At 36.6% G+C, this 24,067-nt stretch overlaps 1 protein-coding gene across 1 annotated transcript; it reads right to left on the minus strand.

Annotated features, from left to right (window-relative positions):
• Nucleotides 1-5,693: 5,693 nt before the first annotated feature.
• On the minus strand, nt 5,694-23,077 carry LOC306761715 (solute carrier family 22 member 4-like; the record flags this gene model as incomplete). Its single annotated transcript, XM_079247985.1, has 17 exons — nt 5,694-5,763; nt 5,960-6,095; nt 6,498-6,680; nt 7,472-7,686; nt 7,799-7,899; nt 8,524-8,650; nt 9,995-10,166; nt 10,401-10,555; nt 10,638-10,741; nt 14,866-15,287; nt 17,556-17,738; nt 19,629-19,843; nt 20,104-20,198; nt 21,241-21,367; nt 21,470-21,641; nt 21,819-21,973; nt 22,485-23,077. 17 exons carry the CDS (start codon nt 23,075-23,077, stop codon nt 5,694-5,696), a joined length of 3,225 nt encoding a protein of 1,074 aa, XP_079104111.1.
• Nucleotides 23,078-24,067: the final 990 nt, after the last annotated feature.

The raw sequence follows: 24,067 nt of genomic DNA on the forward strand, positions 1-24,067 counted from the left end.
AGCTCGATAAAACACTGATAAGAGATCACGCGTAAATATTTTTATGTTTATAAGTTTCTGCAATGTCACAAGATTTATTTACATCCAGTGTTGCGTGCAAGATAATGGCAGCAAAAAAATATGTGGAACACCATAACCAAGTAGCAGGCTTAGTTTAGAGAAATATCTCTGCATAATAACGACTGGAGACCCCTAAGTCACCTCCCAAGGTGGTGAAAAATGTGTTCCAAACAACAGGGAAAGTTTGTAAGTGCACTCGTTCCTGGTACACTGATTACACATGTGCACATATCAGAGCTTGGTTTATAATTCCGCAACTTTGGTGCCATATTTAGCAATTTTTCAGATCCTCAAAGCAAATTATTTCAATCAAAATGACTACCAATAATAAAATAAATAAAAAAGTCACTCATATACAAGAAGCTTGGCTTTGCAACAGTCTGCTCAGAACTGCAGTCAGAGATGACCACCTCTACTCAATGACCAGACTAAAAATGAAAAGTATAAAGTTGTAATTTGCTAATCCCACTTGGCTAACTGTCAGATATTAAAGCTTCTTAATAAGGAATGTGGATTAAAACATTTTAAAAGGTAAAAGTAAAGTAACATGTTGTAGAATATTAATTGGAGAACAACTGGAGCTGTTAGTCAAAGCACTTAAAACAACACGTTAACTAGGTCTGCTCAGTTTTGACCGGGGATATTTTCTATTTCTACTGTTTTGAATTAAAAAACAACTAAATCTATTTTTTTTTTCAGACGGTGACAGGCGTATTGGGTCGTTTTTGGCGCCATCTAGTGGTATTGTGTGGTATGACAGCTTTACAATAGGAGGAAAAAGGAAGGAAAAAAATGAGAGAAAGAAAACGGTCCATGCGACATTGCCCTGTTGAATCTGGCCCGGTATCAGCCATTTACAGACTAAACAACGTATGTTCTCATTTGGTTTGTTCAATTTAAACTAAGATTACGGAAATTTGTTGTCTGGGAATAATTCCTGCACTTGCCAGCTGACTTTTTCCGTGGCCTTTCTAAATAATAAATATAGCTACCATTCAGATGCAAATAGTTTGTTTAAAAACACCCCATTCATCTTTAAATTAGGTTTATTCACAATCAACAAATTAATAAGTTACAAATATAGAAAAAAAAAAGTCATGAAAGTACACGGGGAGGAAAAGAAGAAAATGAAAATAAAATGGCCTAATCTTGACGATGCAGCAGTTTAACACATTTATGCAGGCCCCTCTAACGTAGTTGAAACCCTTTTTATAAATAAATAATAATAATAATAATATTAATAATAATAATAATAATAATAATAATAATAACAATTTCACGACATTGTGTATAGTCATTGCCTAAGAAAAGATACCAAAGCTGTGAAAAACTAATCATCACAACCGTGACAGACATGATGTGACGTGACGACAAATTACGGTAGAAAATAAGAAACTCACCTTAAATTATGCACTCAATACATCATTTCACTCGAAGTTAATTCAGAAAACAGTACAAATAAATTCACATATTAAGTCTAGCAAGCCTATATAAACTTGACAAAGACCCGAACGAACGCTTTGAACACACCTTTTACTTTCAGTTTTGTTGAAGCCTTCCCCTGTCGGGAAATCAGCCGCAGTGATCATTCATCATCAGCTGCTGTTGGGTGTCTTCAGTTTACCAGATCCTTCCGTTCACAGTGGTAAAAAAAAAAAAAAAAAGCAAGCAAGAAAGGAAATGCACGGTATCATGACAGGCGAAAACCCCAGCAGACACATCTCAAATCCGTTTAAAGGTTTTTGCTGCGGCTTAACTGAAAGCGAAATGGCAACAGATGACGCTGCTTTTACTGATTATTTAAACTGGATATTGTGCAAGCACCTCTGATGCAACAGCTCTCATGCAGTCGTATAAGCCTCTCTTTTGTTGGCAGTGCAAGATTTCAGGTTGTTAGTGGATAAAGCGAGTGAAAAGTGAGAGCACATTTACTTGCCCACACACGTCTGCATGAAAGCATGCAATCACACGTTGCACACAGACTCCTCCTGAATCATCCGTGGCTGTGTCTCTGCTCGTTGCGGGAGAAAAAAACAAAAACAAATGAAAGGCCTGGATTGATGAAAGCTTTTCTGCAGGAGCTGGTTTTATATATTGTGAGTGCAATTCACACTTTTGCTACAAGTATGTTAAACTGTGTGTTCAGAAGTGGTTGCAGTCTGCAGTGGCTCACCCTGCTGACCAGATCAGATACTGGTGATTTGCTGGTTTGATCTTCCTTTTGGACTTTCTTAAACCCCTGAGGAAGTCTCATGTTCACTCCCATACTTTGCCAGATAACTCTAATCATTTTAAACGCCAAGTGAGATCAGAAGAACTGAAAAGTGAGTGGAAAACCTGTTTCCCCCTACTTAAAAAGTGCAAAAAAAAAAAAAAAACTATGTTGATTTGAGTGATTACAAAAATCAACTTTAGTTTGTCCAACTTTTACTAATTTGATGGTTTTAATTTGACTGTTTTTTGCTTGTTCTGTTGTGAGAGAAGCTTGATTCAACAAGTTTCCAAATAATGTTGGTTTCATTTTCAACACATGATTTCAGGTTCACCATCAGGTCGCTGATGGAATCAGAATTGTTTTTACATTGCAAAACAAATCAAAACAAACTTTATTAGGGAAGTATTTTTCATACAAAAGCACAGCAAAGTGCTTTAAAGGAACAAAAACAAATTTTAAAATTGAAATATGAAAAACTTTCACATATTTAAATGTAAAACATCAAAGTTCAATCATACACACTAATTATATTCTCTTCCTCGCACACAAATCATCACACTCACACAGCGTACATGCACAACGCCCTAACCCTCTTCACACAAACATAAATGATGACTTCTAGTTTCTGTCTCTTTAACTGAAACATCTGGGAATAAAAATCTTGCCTGAAGCTGAGGTGAGTGAAATGATGTGGTAGGGAATGCATCGCCGACCTGCAGGCCAGGGCCAACACCACAGCCAGAGGCCCCAAACTATGGAAACCTCCCACAGCCTGAATTTTCCTGCCCCAGATGTGGCGGGTCCCCATGAAGAAGTTGGAGCAAGAACTCAGAGTGGTGGGATTTCTGCTAAAACTAATGTCTGACCACACAAGTCTGTGACGGTGCTGCAACAGCTGGACAATCGGTGGGAGCAATAACTCGAGCAGTCACATAATACGACTGAGGTTATCATAAATCCCTAATTTTCCTCATCAGTCATGATTCTAACAGGTAAACTGTATCTATTCACCGAAACTATGGTAAAATATGGATAATTGTTGATATCAGATCAATATGGAGACCAGAACAGGTTTTTCTGTCCGTTCAGTAAAGAACTGGTTTCCTCATGGCAAAAGATTTGATAGACATCAACCAGGATGACATTTTTCTTTTTCAAAATTTTATTATTGCTAAATTATGCAAATTTAGAACGTAAAAAAAATAACAAGAACTAGTTTGAGACTTTTCAGTTTAGATGATTAGACAATAAACAGGATGGATATCTTTCTAAAATCAATTTACACCTTTTAGTGTCATTTGAATTATTAATGAACCAATTAAGTAAAGAATAAAAACCAAAAACTATGACTTATCTGCCAAAGTAAAAGTGCAGAGTTTTATACATTGAATAATTAGTTGTCGATAGAAGTGAAAAGCATTATGGGAAACTCTGCTCCCCCATTGTCTCTGTTCCTCATGTACTTGTCCTAAATACACTAATTCCACATTTAAGTACATCCATCTATTCAACGTTTTGCCTTCAAAGTTATGATCAGGCTTATAGACAAATAAATAAAAGTATGTTGTATCCATTATGTATTCTGTTCAAACCAGTGTTGCATTTTATAGTTATGGCACGTTGCAGTTGTTTCTTTATTAAATAAATGCAGATAATTGAATCTTTTTAAACACATCAGTCCTGAAAAACTTGGGATTTCAGAAATCCTCAAAGGACTATGCCCTTGTCAAGTGGCTCGGTGACTTAATACAGGGGACTGGTGGATTGCTGTGTGGAGAAGAAAGACGACAGATGTCTGGTTGTTTACTTGCTTGATCACCAGACTGGATTGGAAATGCAGCGATAGCCAAATACGTCTACAAGAAGAGTTGAAGCAGACTGTATTTAACAGAGAAACTTTTTTACTTCCTTAGCTTTTTAGTGTTTGAAACAACATATTGCATATCGTCTATAAAGCTGTGGTGGAGAGAGAAATTTTACGTTTACGTGGCAGCATCAGATCCAGAGACTTAAAGAAACTAAACTGGTTAAGAAAACCGGCTCTGTGCTGAGGCTAACCCCGTGCCAGGCGCCAGAACCAGAAGCTCTCAGTTCTGGGATGGTGAAAGAATGTTGCACAAGAGTTTCCAACATGAAGGTCAGCAAAGCACACTGAGGCGACTTCAACCCTGCTGCAATAATACATTTGTAGTTGTTGTTTTCTTGCTTACTGCGATAACCGTTTATAATAAATATGAGAATTAGTAGTGTTTTCTTTTAATGTGGACATAAAACTGAAATAGTCACATTCTTTAATTATACAATATTTACATTTAGATACAGCCTCCTGTAGAAAAGTAACTACACACATCATATTGCTTTGGCCAAAATATATGTGAGCGACATAAAATAAATCATAATCGATTCATGTCGCCTCACTTAATCTTTTCTTACTAATCTATTGTTTTTATCCAAAAGTATGATTAGCAATAAGCTTCATAATAACTTACTATGTTACATGTTAACTTAAAGATACAATACATAACTTTTTAACCTTAAAACTCTGCAGCTCTGACACATTTGTGCACAGTGACATATGTTCATTTCTGGAGCCGTTTCAGTCCAGTAGTGTTTGGAGGCTGAGAAACAGCACATCACTTAGCAGGCAGATAGCAGCAAAATGGTTGCTTTTAACAGACACCTTTTCTGATTCAGCAAAGAAATGCAAAAGGACGTTATCACAGAAGGAAAGGAAAAGAAAGAGAGAAAGGAAGAGGCAAAATAAAAGCCAGGAAAGATGATTTTACTGGCTGGAGAAAGTTCACATGGAGGGAAGACGGATAGCTAGCTGTTGCAATGTGGTGTGTCAATGAGAAAATGTGCAAAAGTTGTGGTGTGTCTTTAAAATGGAAATATATTTAGAAAAAAAAAACAATATAGGCTACAAACAGACCACTTAGAAATAGAAAGAAAACTCATTTTACTGGAGTCTGTTTATCCTTTTTTTTTTTTTTTAAATTTTTTTTTTTTTTACAAAATTCAAGAAATCTAAAGTGCAACACAAACAGAAACCAGAACAAACCAGAACAAGTTTGGAGGCACTTCTGGGTCCATTGTGGTTGTCTCTGCAGCTGATACTTTGGTCCTTCGGCCGTGTTATTCTTTTAAATTTAATGTAACGCTTCTTTATTTAAATGTATGCATTTCTTTAAACAAACAAAAAAAAAGAAAAAGTGGCCAACACCGACCCCAGTAAAGACCGAGTTGATGGCAAAATTTTTCTTTTTGTTTTCACAATGTAAAAATAAATGCTTTATGAAATTTTTTTAAACAACTTAGTGGACTTTTGATCACTTTTTTTTGGCCTTTTGCTGTTTCAAGTAAAGAAAAAGTTCCTTCACATCAAACAAGAAGCCTGAATTAAGTTCAAAAGAACTTACTATAACTTGGTTTCAGCAGCTTTGCAGATGGATGGTTCTTCCTCAGTTTCAGCATTCTTATCTTTTTTCCTGAATGAACATAAAGAACACATTTAACATTAGTGGAAAAACAGGTCATTCAGCTATGTAGAAAGAAACAGAAAAGCCTCAGGATGCAACAAGTGCACTGTTTGCTAAAACAGGGTCAACTGAATAGTATAGTTGATCATGGTAAAGTACAGGCAAGTAAAACATTATGACTGGATGTAAATATTTCTAAACTCACCCGCATATCACCTGCATTTCTGGTATGGTCTCCGGCAAGTCTTTCCCAAATGTTTCTGGAAGTATGAAACATATAGCAGCACCACACAAGGCTAAAACACCCATCACTATGTACGGCAGGTCTTTGAAGAATCGTCCTGCATATAGCAAATAAAAGCACAAAATGAGGGAGGCAGAGTGCATGCCTTTACTAAAGTGGTTATAAACAGTAAGGATTGGAGACAAAATTTGACAGTATTTATTTGTTAAAACCATTAAAGTATTAAGATTTAGGCTAATAAAATAATAACTCTCCAAATAAGTTAATATCTAGATGATTGTCTTGATCAATTATAAAACATATAAAATGTAAAAGAAATCTAAAACAGCTGGTATTGTTTCAGTAATATTTTTAAAAAAAACAACAATCGAATAACAAGTTAACTACTTTGGTTAAAAAATATGTATAAACCGCAGAGAACTACATGCTACCGCTTCTATGTGAGGGCGATTAAAACTCCTGGGATAGTACTTTGCAATAGAAAATCCAGCATTTTTACCCAGATAAATGACGAAAGGGGAGAGAATGGTGGCAATTCGTGCAGCCATGGAGCAACAGCCCATTGCTGTGTTCCTGATTACTGTAGGGAACAGCTCTGATGTGACGGAATACACCACGCAGAATGCCGACGTCATTCCAAACTTTCCCAACATCTCAAGGAACACAGCAACCTCTGGAAGATCTGGGATAATGAAAGGAAATGAATGAATGAATGAATGTATGAATTGACAGTAAGGGCCGCTGAGTGCCACTTCCTTGACTGCACTGTTGTTTCACAGCTCTCTCTCTCTCTCTATCTATCTACCTATCTATCTATCTATCTACATATATATATATATATATATATATATATATATATATATATATATATATATATATATATATATATATATATATATATATATATATATATATGTGTGGGTATATATATGTATATATGTGTGGGTTCTCTCCGGGTACTCCGGCTTCCTCCCACCGTCTAAAGACATGCATGTTAGGTTAATTGGTTACTGCCAAGCCAGCTGGGATAGGCTCCAGCTTGTCCACGACCCTGAATTGGAATAAGCGGTTCAGAAAATGAATGAATGAATGAATGTATATATATATATATATATATATATATATATATATATATATATATATATATATATATATATATATATATATATATATATATATATTACATGATGCTCTGATAAAGTATTTAGTCTAAAACCATGAGCAGGAAACAAATTCTTCCCTGATTGACACATCATGCATTGTTCTCTTATGTTTTTACATCATCATGTTTAGCTACTCTTGAAAAGTGTAGGTAGCTGAATGTGATGAAAATGCACAACATGAGACGCAAGAGGAGACTCCGTGCTCTGGTATTGCTGAGGTTTTGGAAAAGCTCATGATTCGGATTAAAATACAACCTCTGTTTGTCAATTCTCATTAATGAACAACCTCTGGATGAGGCTTTCAGCGTACCTACTGGAATGACACGGACACAGAGGATCATGACTCCACCGAGGGTAAGAGTGGAAGATTGACAGATGTGCCTGGAGGAGAACCGCAGCAGCAACAAGGCAACTATGTATGCTGGGACTTCTGTCACAGCAGACAGAAAGCAGTTTAAGTAAGGATCCCCATGCAGGTTGGAAGTGTTGAGGATTAAACCATAGTAACTAATAGTGATGATCATCCTGCAAAGAAATAGAGAAGAAATTTGTATGAGATTAAAATCATTATAAACCAAGTTAGACATGGATTAAAATGTCTGAATGTTTTAGTTAATGATTTACATGGAAGACATACCACAAACTTGCACAAAGCAAATTGATTGAAGCGATGTTGCAGCTTCTCAGGATGGCCATGATGCTGACTTTCTCATCCTTCCTGGTCAACGCAAATTCAACCTGCAAAAAAACAGCTTAGTTCTTAATCTTTTTTTTAAAATTGGATCTCCATTAGCTGTAGCAAAACTGCAGATATTCTTCCTGGGGTCTGATAGTTAAAATGCAGAACATTTTCCTTTATAAGCAAGCAAAAAGTAAAAATAAATGTATCATTGAAAAAGAAAAGAAAGAGATCATTCTTTTACATGGTTAATAATAAATCAGGAACAATGCATATTCATATATTCTATTACATAACATTGATCAATATTCAATATGTAAAAGACCCATTTTACAAAGATATTCATATCATTTATATTTATTTTTTAAGTATTACAATGTTATATGTATCTATTTAAGCTGTATTCAAACTTTGCAACATAAAAACGGTTGTATACTGTATATTTGCACTTCCATATATATATCTATATATATATATATAGATATATATATATATCTATATATATATATCTATATATATATAGATATATATATATGCAGGTACAACAGAAAAAGACCAAGTTAGGCTGAAATACTGAACTAAAACCAACAAGTATTATTTTATTTAATTTCAAACTAGAAAATGTTGAATGATTTCTGGAGTATGTGTGGATATTATGGTGATAATGTTGTTCAGAAACTTACCTCAGCTTGTGTGAAAATTGCCTGTGGAGCCTCTATTTTATTTATCTTAGCAGCTTCTTTCAGTAAGGCTTCAGCATCCTCCACTCTTCCCTGCGAAAGGAGCCAGCGAGGAGACTCTGTAATGAACCTGAAAGAAAAAAATTATCTGCTGATAAACTCAAATAACTGCTGACTTGGACATGTAAAAAAATAATAATCTGAATATGGAAACCTATTCCATGTTTCCTCGATGAATATTTGGAGCCCTTCCTGTGAAGTTTTACAACCGACTGAAGTAGTCCAATCTGTCTAATTTGCCTTGGTTGAGCTGAAACTGAACATGTTTGTTGTTTTAAAACAAACATGATAGTAATGTAAAATGCTGAAAAATAATAAGACAGTACCCTTAACGTATCATATTTTACACAAAGTTTTTAAGACATTTTGCATCACTTTATGGTAAAAACAAAATCCTGTTGAACACAATCAAATATTTGTCTTCTGCCTCCATAGATACTAGAAAATTTACACTATAATATTTTAATATCACACATGGTAATGAATGGTAAATTATCCCCCCTAATAAATGGTTACATTTTTTTTAACCATTTAAAAGTTAAAAAATGTTGCATTATGTCAAAGGGCCAGGTAAAGACTTCATATTAAGAAAGAAAAAACTACATTTTTCTTTGGACTTTTTCATGGGTCGGGCTTTAAATGGTTAATGGAGCAAGGTGTACAGTTGTACATACACATGACTACTTGTTCAAGCAGTACGCATGTGTTTTAGTAAGTCTAGCACATCCAAATATGGATGAAATGATGAATCTGCAAGCAAAACATTGATTCAGAGCAGCTGATTGTCAACTAACCTGCCTGCTGAACATACTTGTAGATTCATGTGACTGCTCTGTTTCAGACTTCTGTCACATAAGTTTAACTTTTCATAATTACTTATGTTGCAGTGTAAAATGCCACAGAAACGTACACATTTCACTGACATGTTCAGCTGCCACCAGACAAGTGTGAAGAGGTTTAGGCTGGACAAAAAGGTCCTCTGGTGTCCACTAAGACACAAAAAACCAGAAATGTACAGTAAAAGGTGGACTCTATGGTCAGTGTTTAGCTTTGGTCATTTGGGGGTTTGGGAGATATGCGGTGATACAACTTTTGATCCTGCAGAAGAAATGATACTCTTTAATCATACCAGTAAAACAGAAGCAAAAACATATTATTTCCTACTAAATTCTGCTCCAGCTCTTAACTATTTATGAGTACAACACTGAGTTTCCACCAGTAGATTCCCCTAAATACTTCCCGTCACCACTGCATCTGAAAGCTTCACAGATTTTCGTGTTGTTGTGGTGTCACAAATGTGACTTTACAACCCAACCACCATCATTTCGTTTATGAACTATTTCCAAAGATTGAAGACATTATCATGAAATCAACGAGAAAACCAAAGTGAAATACACCATGTGGATTTTCGTACCACCACAGAGGCACGTAGATGAGTCCAGATGCAGCCATGGGAATCAGCAGCAGCCGCCAGCCACGGATGAAGTAGGCCACCGGAGGCATCAGCATGTATCCTAAAGCTGAGCCCATGAAAACTCCAAGTGAGCAGAAGACCACTCGCGTTCTTGGGCTGAGAATTTCTGATCCTGTGGATGTCATGTTTTAAGAAGAAGGACTTGTCAAAAGAAAAATTAAACTTAGGTTTTTGGTTTATTCCTAGAATCTTGAATAACATACAGACAATACATCTTTGCCTGTTTTACCAAGTTTTTCTGACTCTAAAATGAGTCTGCCTCTTCCACACAAACATGCCAGACCACACAGTGAGCAGGATCAAATACTACAAATGCTACATTGCTGTATATAAAAAAAAACCATACCCAACACAAATCCAATGGTATAGTTGGAGAAACTACCAGCGCCAACAAGAAGGTAAATTAAGACAAAGATCTCCCAGTTTGGTGAGAAGATCTGGGCTGTGATTGCAACAGTCTGAAGAGCCATCATGATAAAGAGTATCGGCCTCCTTCCAAATCTGTAGAAGAAATGTTCTTATTCCTGAACAGGAAACCGGATTGGTTGTCATAACGTCTGAAAGGTTTTTGTACAGTACTTACCTGTCAGACAGCTGGCCCGAGGCCATGGTTCCTATAAGCACACCAATATAATGAATAGAGGTGGTAAGCGGGGCTTTGTATGCCTCATCACAGACCAAGTCCCACTGAAATATCAGCACATAATTCTCTCAGTTAGTCTTTTTTTTGTATGATTATAATGCAGGGAAAGAAACAGCAGTACCATATCAACAGTTCGACACTTGAGAATGAGTAACGCCAAATGATCAAAACATTAAAGCGAGTTCAGAACATTCAGTTTTAAGTAAAAAAGCGAACTTAAACATTAAATGCTACTGGAAATGTTTATTGATGAGTTAGTATTCCTGCGTACAACCTTGGATAATGTTGCTCCCCTAAAGAAGAAGAAATTAGGTAAGATTATGAAGGCTCCCTGGTTTAATTCCCAGCTTCGAGCTCTAAAACAGGCATCAAGGCGTTTGGAAAACAGATGGCGTTCATCAGGACTAGAGGAGTCTCACTTAACCTGGAAAGAAAGTTTAATTGTATACAAAAAAGCCTTACGTACGGCAAGAACAGCTTATTATTCATCATTGATAGAGGAAAAAAAAAACAACCCTCGGTTTCTTTTCAGCACTGTAGCTAGGCTTACTAGGAGCCGGAGCGCTGTGGAGCCATGTATTCCTTTCTCACTTAGCTGTGATGATTTCATGTATTTTTTCAGGAATAAAATTGACACTATTAGAGATCAAATTCACAATACTCTTCCTTCTACCTATAATGTTGAGCCTGTTGTGGTCTCCGAAGCATCCTTAGAACCAGGATCTGACTTGTGTCTAAATAGTTTCTGTCCTGTCCAACCCTCTGAATTAACTAAAATAATAGCTTCATCTAAACCATCCACCTGTATCTTAGACCCTCTCCCAACGAGCCTCTTTAAGGACATTTTCCCTTTAATTAATACATCACTACTAAATCTTATCAATATGTCTTTAGTGACAGGATTTGTACCACAATCATTTAAAACTGCTGTAATCAAGCCTTTACTTAAAAAGCAATCTCTGGATCCAGAGGTGACAGCAAATTATAGACCTATATCTAACCTCCCGTTTATGTCCAAAATTCTGGAGAAAATAGTTTCAGCTCAGCTACATGCCCACCTGAGCAGAAATAATTTATGCAAGGAGTTTCAGTCAGGATTTAGAGCTCATCATAGTACTGAGACAGCATTGGTGAAAGTTACTAATGACCTTCTTATGGCCTCAGACAAAGGACTTGTGTCCGTACTTATCTTGCTTGATCTTAGTGCTGCATTTGATACAGTCGATCATAACATTCTGTTACAAAGACTAGAACAGGTGATTGGAATTACAGGTACAGCGTTAAGCTGGTTTAAATCATATTTATCTGATAGACTTCAGTTCGTTCATGTAAATGACAAGTCCTCCTCCCAAACTACAGTAAGTCATGGAGTTCCTCAAGGTTCTGTACTTGGACCAATACTCTTCACGCTATATATGCTCCCTTTAGGCAAAATTATTAGACAGCATGGAATAAACTTTCATTGTTATGCAGATGATACTCAACTATACTTATCCTTTAAACCAGATGAAACAAATCAGCCCAATAGGCTACAAAATTGTCTCAGACATAAAGACTTAGATGTCTAGAAATTTTCTCCTCTTAAACTCAGATAAGACTGAAGTAATTCTCGTTGGATCTGAAAAACTCAGAGCTAAATTTTCCGGTTTTGTAATGAACCTGGATGGCATTACTTTAGCTTCCAGTGCTACAGTGAGAAACCTTGGAGTAATATTTGACCCTGACCTGTCCTTTGGTCCACATATTAAGCAGGTTACTAAAACAGCCTTCTTTCATTTACGTAATATAGCCAAAATTAGGGACATTCTGTCTCGGAGTGATGCAGAAAAACTGGTTCATGCTTTTGTTACTTCGAGACTAGATTACTGTAACTCTCTGATTACAGTAATCTGTCCGAAATATGCCCTGAAAAGCCTTCAGCTGATCCAGAATTCTGCAGCCAGAGTCCTGACCAGAACCAGCATGAGAGATCATATTTCTCCAGTTTTAGCCTCTCTTCATTGGCTGCCTGTTGAATCTAGAATAGAATTTAAAATCCTTCTCCTTACATATAAAGCCCTCCACAACCAGGCACCACTATATATCAAAGACCTCATAGTTCCTTATATAGTCTCAAAGTCTCAAAGAGCCGAGCAGGAGGCAGAGCCTTTGGTTATCAGGCCCCTCTCTTATGGAATAAGCTCCCAGTTAGTGTTAGGGAAGCAGACACCCTCCCCACCTTTAAGACTAGGCTGAAGACTTATCTTTTTGATAAGTCCTATAGCTAGGGATGGTTAGCATCCCTTAGTTATGCTGCTATAGGTTTAGACTGCTGAGGGACATTTCCTGATACACTGAGCTTCTTTCTTTTTCTCTTTATCTCTTTCTTTTACCCCCCCCCCCCCCCCCCCCCCCCCCCCCCATAACAGTGTTGCATCATTAACATGTATGTCTCCTGTCTCAGCAGGTCTCCCTGGCCGGGAGTAGCAGTTCCTGTTGTCTGGTGTCTTTCTGTCCTCTTCCCCCCACACAGCAGAGGCAGATGGCTGCCTGTCCTGAGCCGGGTTCTGCCGGAGGTTTCCTTCCTGTTAAAAGGGAGTTTTTTCCTTCCCACTGTTGCCAGTGTGCTTGCTCAGGATGGGAGATTGAGTTGGACTCAACTCAATCTGTTGGTTTCCTTATATAGGCTGTTATGAATTGGCTTTCATTATGTTTTCCCCTCTGTCTGTAAAGCGTGATGGCATTGCCGTGATTTGACGCTATATAAATAAAGTTGAATTGAAATAGTTGAATTGGTGCATTTATAATGAATGTTCAATTTGTCTTTAACTCCTGACAGTCATATAAATAAGAAAATCTTTATTATGAAAAATTGCAGTTGCGACAGTAATGGTACAGTAAGCATCACACAAGAGATATCAAACAAGAACACACAAAAACTGTGTGGCAAAAGAGAACAAACCAAAAAATGGACTGAACTAAATTCCTTTATCTTCCGGACGATCTCATCTAAGGAAGACAGGACCGCCGGCCCAAATTTTCCAAAGACCTCCTTGCTGGGGGCAACAGTTGTTGGGTTTCAGTCACAAGTCATGGGGCTTCAAACAGGATAAAGAACCAAAACACTCAGCTAAAATCATCCATGACTGGCTCAGAGCAAAACATTGGACTTCAATGAATCCTGCTTTAAATCTAGTTGAAAATTTGTGGAAGGATATGGCCATTTAACAGTACCAGTGTGTGCAGAGGTAAGTAGGAATTAACTATGTGGAATTAAGTTTAAAAAGGTTATGGGTAGGATGGAAAAGGTACTTGAGGTTGTTGATTGACTATAAACAGTGAAAGATGTCACTCAAGGCTGGTTGGTGGGAACTGGTGACTGGCACTTTTCACACCCAATATATCCACAAACTGATGCACAAAAGATTTTGCTATATAAATAAATATGAGTAAATGACAGCTGAAGGTACTTAAGGTGTACATTGATTACGTTTTTCCCCATTAACCCTTATTTATCTTTCAACTTCATACAACTTGGAAGTTGCACACAATTTTATTTTAGGTTTTTATTTCATTATCACTTTTCTAAATAAAGCCCCAAATAGCTCTGAACTGTGTTTTTATGCCTTTTTTTTTTTTTTATGTCTAATGGTTCATGCAGTTTGCTGCCACTAACTTAATAACAAACTCTAAATCCCATCAAAGTGGGTTTGAAGATAATGCAAAGTCACCTGTCCAAAAAGTGAAGATCAACCCGTGACTTTTTCAGCTGGGTAATGATTCTTTGCACACTTACAAATTCACCAAGAAACGATTCAAAAAGAAGATGATAGAGGTTTATGGATGACCTTTTGAGCCGCTGAGCCAAGAAAAACCTCAATCACCATGTAATCAATTGGGTGTGTGTGGAAGAACAGCCTATAGTAGTACGTAACATGCACATCTGCTGTTGTAGCAGATTCTGTAAAATATAGAAACTACTTTTAGTTCCTCCTGGTTAAATTAATAAAAAGTTTTTTACCTCTATGTTGGAATTTAAGGGCATCACTTGCATCCTGACATGCTACATGTAAGAAAGTACAGCAATGCATTGCAAAAATCATACCAAACTTTACTTCCAAGAATCTCAGCATCATAACAACGCTGTGAAAAACTGTAGAGAGAAGTAAACAGGTCACATATCGCTTACCTCTGTAACAATAGTTGACTGGTAGATTTCTTTGCTGTACGTCCATCCATCCTGACACTTCTCCAAAGGAATATCGCTCACATTCACATGCACGTTTGGGATTAATTCCTTTTGGGAGTAATTTCGTACAGTCTCTAGACTAAGCCTTGAGCATGAGCTGCGTTTTTTAATGCCGTCAACCGTTTCCAGTGGGATTGTCACGTTTCTCCACACCTCACTGATGTTGTATTGCTCAGGAATGTAGCACTCATGAGGAGGGGTATCACCTACAAATACTATGTAGATGCCAGTAAATCCATTTGGGAGAATGCTGATGGCCAGTGCAAAGAAAATCCTTCTTTGAAAGGGTCCCCAAGATCCAAGGAAAGATGTGATGGTGTCGTAGTCTCTGATTTTTGCGCTGCCCATCATCTCCCCAAGATCTTTGGTTGTAACAAAAACAGAAGAAGAGAAGCCAACACTTTATAAACACTAAAATGCAGGAGACAGTGTGCCCTACAGCTCAATGCCATGTGACTTGTAAGGCTGAGCTTATATCTTATATGACTCCTCCATCTAAATGTGGGAGGTTACATCGTTACCGTGCACTGCTGTAAAAGTACTTTTTTATCTTAGACACAAATGAAATGTTGAGATGATAAAAAGACATGAATACGTGCATATTCAGGCTTTAAAAAAAAAAACTATGTGATCAAACACAAGTGAGGACAATAACAGTACAAAAAAATGAAAGCATTATAGATCATTTAGGAAATCCTTAAAAAGAGAGTGAATCATTTTCAGGAACAGGTTAAGCAATATTGAAGCTGTTCATGACATTTTCAGAAATGCCTGTAGCATTTATTGCTACTAAATGGCTTAAAGATAAAGAGATTAGGACTTGGCTGCCTAAGACTCAGATGTGGTTGTTCATAAACTATAACAGAGGACCAAAGTCCTCAAAGACAGCAACCCAGGAGGAATTTAACTCAGAATTCATGAAGTTTTTCACAAAAAATAATGAAAGAGGCTTGGAATGAGCTATTTTCATGTGTAACAATGCACATTTTCTCTTTGCCAGAGTAACAGTGTTTTCAAGTCCAAATATAAATGAGCACAGTCAGGAATTTTTAGAAGAACACATTGTAACCAGCGCTTTGTCTTGTTTTCGAAGGCATCACGTTAATTCCCAGAATTCCCGGTGACAGCTTGACACTTCTGGTGGAGGCGGTGGTGGAGGCGACACGTGGGCTTTCTGGTGAACATTATTACAACATAGTTCAGCTCTTTCAGGCTGAATATTAATCCACATGCAGACTTCAAATTCCAAACATAGTTTTAAGATTTGGATGAACTTGTATCCATACCCGTAATATTACATAATACGGTGGCTAATACTTCGTATAGTACTACTACTATTACTAATAAATAATAAAACTAATAATAATAAAAGTTGTAAAACAAAAACATGGTTTTACATTTAATGAGTAGTCTGGGTAAAAAATGAACTGTCCTTATATTAATTAAAAAGTCATACGAGTGCTGTTTTCACACACAAATCTAATTCATATGAAATAATACCTCAGGTTAATAATCCATCTCTTTTCACCGGCTTAAACAACAGTAATATGGAAAATCATCTTCACTATGAAATCTAATATTTGTTATTAAGAAATTGATTAATTAAGTTGAAAACTGAAGAATAAACCAATGATTCTGTATCATTACAGTTTATATGTTTGTTTTTCTTTTAATGAAAAGTATTATCAGAAAAATGTTTCTGACCAATCAGATACACGTATTCCAATTTCATACAAAAATTTTATTTGATTTCTTTTTTATGACATTATAGAAAATGTATCAAATCATTAAGCATTAATTAAGTAAAAACAACAAAAACAACCTTCTGGATCCCCAGGAAGATTTTCTTTCAGGATCACTTTCACATATCAGTTGATTTCTTTCATGCAAACAGAAACTGCAAAAGAAAATGATCAAACCTGACTAAGTCAGAGTTTGTACGTCAGATTTGCCCTCCTGTAGAATGGGTACGCTACGTGTTGTTCCATTTTGCAAGTGTTTTTTCTTTTTGGACCCAAAACACAACCTGCAACAGAGAAATATCTGTTAAAATGGCATTTGAAAACAGTGATAAATACTTTAAAATACCAAAAAAAGTCAGAATATATTAATATTTTTTGTCCTGTTTTTCTATAAGTCAACATAAAGTTACTAAGGAGTCAACCAAAGTTGTTATCAGTAAATAAAGTTATCTCCAGTGTCTTTTTTAAATAATTATATCCTTGTACAGCACTTTTAAAGATAAAGCCAACTGTAACCTCTAAACTACAGTACTCTAGTGACTAGTGAAGCGTGTTTCTTATGTATATTTAGGAAATACGCATGTACCCTCGACATTCTTGCATCTGCTCCACTGTTTCTGGAAGATCTTTATGTAAGGTCTCCGGAAGGAAAAGGTTGACAACAGATGAGGTGATCGTCAGACTTCCCATTAATATATAAGGCAGAACCTTATTATATGTACCTGTGAATAAGAATAAAAAAAGAAAATCTACATTTTCAAATGTCATATTTTAACTTTAGTATCAATAAACTGTAAAACACAAAATATTATGATGACTTTTTTATATTTTTAACTGTATTGCAGTGAGCATGCTGCATATCTGTGAGAAATTCAGCACAGCAGGTACCTAAATAGATAACATAAGGAGCTGTTATGCTGCCAATACGAGCAGCAGAGGAGCACATTCCCATGCCAACGTTCCTCAGTACAGTGGGGTAGATCTCTGCCGTGTAGATGTATACAATGCTGAAGGCCATGGTGAAGCCAAACTTGCCAGTCATTTCCAGAGCCAAAGCAACATTATAGAGTGCTGGAGAGAAAAGACATTGGAAAGAATGTAATTTACATCAATACAGAATAATTTACTTTGAGTGTAAAAATGGGGATTTTAAATACTTTTAAAAGTGTCTGTCGGTTTCAGCAACGTTTTGATGTTTTAATTTGAACTGAATAAAACTGGTCACTTTGTTCTCTTTATATAAAAAAAAAATCTTAATGATGAACATACATAAGATACAATGAAACAAATCAATCCATGTACATCATCTCACAGAAGAGCAACGTAGGCAGGACTCGACATCGCTGGACGATTGTCAACAATGGACAAAATTAAAGCTTCTGAAAAGCCAGCAATGATGAATGAAAAGCAGCAGTGGGAAATATGAAGGCAACTAAATAGTTAATCTAGTTTGTGACTTATGCATTAATACTTGCAACACACTGCAAGCTGGTGCTTCAGCTGGGAATTAACATACCGAGGTAAATCCTTAGAGAGTACATGTCTGGATAGGTACTACACAAAACAGTGGAAATACAGGTGCAAGCACTTGCAAGATAGCTGCTGGCTGCAATGCAACAAGTTCTGTGACATATAACTTTAGTGCATTGGAGTAGTGGCCATTAGCAGCAGGTTTTTCCAGTATCCTGCAGCCTCCATCTGCTCCGAGTCGACTTAATTTAACCTTTATTCCTGTGTGATAAAGAACCCACAGAGGTTCCACATGTGTCCCTCAACAACTCCTGTTTGTTTTGAAGGGCCTGCAGTATCATAAACCAGGTTTACACCATTCCCAGCTTGCAGATGTATTTATGACTACATGAAAATAGCTGGAAACTGGTTGGCGGCCACTGTGAGAGAATGTTTTACAGATTTGATTTGTGAAAATAAGAGACTTAGCCAAATAAACCAATTAAACCTGGTTGGTTGGGAAGCAACTTAAACTAATACACCTAATGAAAATTAGTTTTGATCGTATGTAAATGAAATCTATTGTAGCACAGAAAACATAATCAATGTATGCTCAAGAAACAAGAGGACAACAGGTATAACTATTCATTGCCATAAAATCTTTTTAAATGATTTCGGAACAATTCATTGACTAAACATTGACTTATACTTGTCTGTGAGATTTGATCAAAATGTGTCCTCTTTATTATGAAATAAGCAAATGTTTCATGTTGTCAGTGAAAGGTTAGGCATATATGTAAAAATAAAGTTAATCATACCATGAAATACAAAAATAAGCATAAAAACTACTTTAATGTCTCGCAAACAACTTCCCTAAAAAGGTAAAACAAAATAAAAAAGGCAATCATAATATACATTCTGGTTTATGAGCAGTCGAACAGACTGGGACATTTGCCCTGAAAGGATTAAAGGTGTGTAATAAAGGGAAAGACAGCATGAGGGTCAGTCACATATTCACCATCTTTCATAATCAGCCATAAAGATAACAAGCTGCACACTGTCCAACTGTTTTTAAGAACTTTATCTGACGTAGTTTCCATTCATCTTGCATTTCTGCAGAGACAGAACTACATCTGAGGTACATCTGAGGTCAATACAGAACAGACTTTTAAAGGCTTGAGAGAGCTTAGAGTTGAAGTAGGATGCAAGATGGATGCCAAATTAGCTGCCACTTAGGGGCGCAGTAGTAAAAAAAAATACACCAAAGTTCTGTAGCGCTTCTTTAAAAGCACAAGTACTCTAAAAAATTAAACTATTCAGATGTACAGTAAATAAACTATTTCTCTGTCTGGTCATCTAAATCTTTAATTGAACATTTGCCTGAACACTTCACTGGAATGCATTTAACGCTTTACTGGACATACTGAAAGTCAAAAGACATGTAAGACATCCCCATAAATGATGTATTGTATTGTGTACATGATAATATGAAGAAGAAATAGGAGGACCTACTGTCAGGGATGAACTGGATTAGCAGGAGAACTCCTCCTCCGATGATGAGGAATGTTGACAGAAGTGCTCTTCTTGGACATTTTTTTAAAAGCCAAGTAGAAACAATGTAGGCGGGAACTTCACTCACAGCTGATAAAAAACAGTTCATGAAGGGGTTGCCACTCAGGTTGGAGGTGTTCAGGGATAAACCAAAATACCCAATGTTTATTGCCATCCTGCAAAGATGAAAAGATCAGAATTAAAAGCACGAACATGCTTTTTCTGTCTAATCCAATAGATTATATATGATCAGGTATATATATATATATATATATGTATATGTATATACACATGTATATATATATATAAAGTAATAAATACTTTTCTTCTCATTTATGAGCATATAAATGATATGCGTTGTATAATTTTTATCCTCAATGATCAAGCAAACGCATAAAAATCATCAGGGACAGCTCTTGGTGTCAATCACACTCACCATAAAACGAGACACATGAGCGTGATGCATCTAATGTTGTTGGACTTCAAAATATCAAGCATTGTGTACTTTCTGCCAGGAGACATCTCTTGTATCTGTGCAGGGAAAACACATTATGTACATTTTTCACACATGTGCACATTTTTTATCTTTGTCAAGTTTATCATGACCTGTTTGGTTTGTGGAACTGATAGAGACATGAACAGGGTGTGATTACCTTTATCTGAAATGATAAGATTGTGCCTAATTAATATTTGAATGAGAAGTGTTTGGTATCAAGAAAACATTTTTCATAAAAACCTTTAAATTTCAGTTTTGTAATGGTTTTTGAATATATAACATACAAAACTATACAAAATTATAAGAATTGACAATGATTAATGTCAGAAAGTAATTTATAGGAATTTCAGAGCCGTATTTTATCCTACGGTATTAAAAATTGGGACGAGCCTTGAAAATTAGCCTTGGCTAAAATGCTGTAGTATATGACATCATACATGAAGCATACTTGTCCCTATCAAATAAATACTGTAAATGAAAAAAAAAAAAAAAATCCATGGACATATACTATCTATAGAGGTGTGTCCTGCTCCAGTCCTTGAGAACCACAATCCTGCAGGCTTTCCATGTATCCCTGCTCCAACACAACTGACTCTAATCAATCAGTCATTGTGCAGAACTTCATTGGCTGTTAGATTCATTTAGTGTGAGCCAGATGTGTTGGAGCAGGGATACATCAAAAACCTTCAGGACAACGGATCTTGAGGACCGACTTTGGACACCCCCTGTGTGTAGTAATGTTGAATCTAATGAAATCCACCCAGGACTGTAAAGCTGGGCTGGTTTTAATTTCTAAGAAAACCAAATAACACTTTATTTGTCATGAAAAGTAAAAAGTAAAAAAAAAAAAAGTGTTAATATAGTCTTATACAGTCCTAATTTTTAAGACAGCCAATTGATATAATGTGTTTGGTATCTTATCTGTTTTTAATGACATTTCTGTTGCCTGTGTTACCTTAAAATGCAAAGTTATTATTTCCATGTCTGAGAAATGTTCAGAACCTATATCTGCAGGTTGAAATGGACTTTAAGGTTTTAGGTCTGTACTTGTAAAGTTGTATAATAAATAATCCTCACCTCAGATTCTTTAAAGATTACAGGTGGAGCTTCCACTTTGTTTTTCATTGCAGCATTTCTCACAATGACTTCTGCCTCTTTGACTCGGCCCTGAGTGAGCAGCCACCGAGGCGATTCTGGGATGAACCTGGACAGTTAAATGGTTTTACTGTTTTCAGTCTGTGCATGGAAACGGGAACTTTATGTAGTTATCTGATGAGTGATCAGAACATTACTATGGAAAACATACCACCACAGGGGGATGTACACCACTGAAGTTGCTGATAGAACAGTAAGCAGAGTCCGCCAGTCTCTGATACCATAAGCAATCCATGGAAGTGTCATGTAACCAATGCAGTAAAACAGGAAGGCCCCCATAGTTGTGAAAAGAACTCGCATGGTTTTACTCAACACCTCTGTACCTGTCAAGAGATAAAGGCATGACTACTCTGTGATGAGCGTGTGAATCAATTTTTTCCTCTTGGTCCGACTTACAGCGACTGATTGATGGCAAAGCTATAGATAATGAAGAATCAAAGTACCCCCCCCCCATTATCTAAGGGTAAGAAAAACACTGAACAAACAAGCAGAGTGCTTACCTAGCACAAACGCTGAGATGTAGATGGATATCTGAGAAGCTCCGATAAAAAGGAACATGATGCAGAACATCCTCCATGAATGAGAGAACGACTGGAGCAGCACCGAGAAACACTGAGTTCCAAGAGACATGAAAACAACTTTCTTTCTCCCAAACCTGCGATGGAAAGACAGATGGCATTTCAAATCTCACAGTGCAAACTTGGATGAAGTTTTTATTTATTTATTTATTTATTCATTTTTTAACATTTCATGAACAATTAACACTGAAATAAGAGTTGTTTATCATATGTCAGCTGGTATTTCAGAGGAGGACCCAGCTGAAGATAAATAACTAACCTAAGACGCAATACATTGATTTACGACAGATTCTTCAAAGTATGCACGTGGTGTATTGTGTAACATGCATCTGACCAAACATTTATCTATTTCAACAGCAGAGGGAGTCGTTGCCTTCAAATGCAGCTAACCAGATGTGTGTGGTAACACTTAGGACAGTTTATTCAGCTATAACCGGCTAAATCAGGATTTAGTTGTGAGTAATTCATTTTCCAAAAATAACACATAGATATAGTTGTATTCTTTAGATAGAATGACCAATCTTAGTTACAAAAAAGTGCATTTCGAATCATTTCACTGATAATTAAATAGGTTATTTGATAGAATACCTGTCAGAAAGCTGCCCTGAGATTAGGGACCCAACAAGGTACCCCACAAAAAGAGTTGAGGATGCAAAAGGAACTTTCCATTGGTTGTCACAAACAAGGTCCCACTGTGAAAGAATAACAGACAGAAAATTCACACACACACACACATGCAAACAGTGAAAAGTAAAAAGAACTGTAAGGCACAAATATACTTGCGTACAAACCTCAGTGACAATGGTGGATTGGTAAATGTCTTTGCTGTAGTTCCATCCATTTAAACATCCCTCTTGCTGCAGGTTGGTGACATTAACGTCCCTTCCAGGAACAACACCCTCAGCAGAAAGATTTCTCACCACATCTAGCTTATATCTACTGCACTGACTCAGAACTTCTTCCCCGTCCACCACGGTAAAAGGGATGATGACATTTCTCCACTCCTCAGTCAGGTTAACATCTGGAATGAAACAGTGGTGCTTCGGAGCCGCTCCAGCAAAGATAATGTAAAGTCCATTGAATCCAGTCGACACAAAAACTGTGTTTAGGAGAAAGAATGTGGCCCAGAAATAAGGACCTGTTTGTCCAAGAAATGCAGTGTCTTCATCATAGTCTCCCATTTTATATGAAAAAACTTCCCAATGTTAAGAAAAGAGACGTGGTGCTCCTCTACAAGTTTGCAGCTGTGCAGCAGAGGTGAAGGCTTGAGCTCTCTGTGGGATGGAAAGAAGTAGTCCCTCGGTGGGATGGAGTCACAATTGAAAAATTTCCATTTCCAGTCCGGAGTGAGTATTAAACTCCTTCTTAAGAGAACAACTCTGCATCCCGAAGGAATAAAACAACAACTCTTAAAAAGCTGGTCGATGAACCCTCTTTTAAAAGCAGAGAAGGGACTAAATTTCTTTGAGATTAGAGAAAGAAAGAATGAAAGAGCCACAATCAATGATTTGATTGAGTGGAAGTAAAATAATCAGAAGCTTGAGAGTTGCCCGTCTACTGTACTGTAGGCACCCCCAACCCCCGCACCTATATGGTATTTTCTCCAAATAACATTCCACACTTTTAAATACTCCAAAGAAGTCCACGTGCCTGTACTCTAAATGTTGCTAAGTAGCACTAAGACTCCTGCTGGACTATTTTAGGACACGCTGTTAGAGACAAGGCTGGTTTTGTTGAAGGTTCAGCAGAAACTGTATAAATATTGCATGTTTATTTTACTATCTTGGAGATAAACCACGAAAACACCCACTCTGTGGAAGCTACACCTAGAGTTACAGCAGCAAATGTGAGGTTTCTCAAATAAATACAGCTGTTACATTGTGTGTATTGATATGCACACACATTTCCTTAATTTACTTTAAATTTTTGTGCTGTTCACTAGATGGTAATGAATACAGGTTTGTCTGCTCAGACAGAGTGATACTCTGGGGAAAGGCATAAAATACTGGGCTCTTTGCTGCAGGCTCTGCAGCTGAATGGCTTTCATGCAAACGGAAAAAGACTCCACTGTGTTTTTATTTATTCATTTATTTTGTTTTTAACTTTTAGATTTTTTATTTGCTGAGTTAATGAAAAATAATTACATGGTATCATAGTTTACTGAAAGTTTA

Source organism: Telmatherina bonti (assembly GCF_933228915.1).
Source record: "Telmatherina bonti genome assembly, chromosome: 10".
Lineage (NCBI taxonomy): Eukaryota > Metazoa > Chordata > Actinopteri > Atheriniformes > Telmatherinidae > Telmatherina > Telmatherina bonti.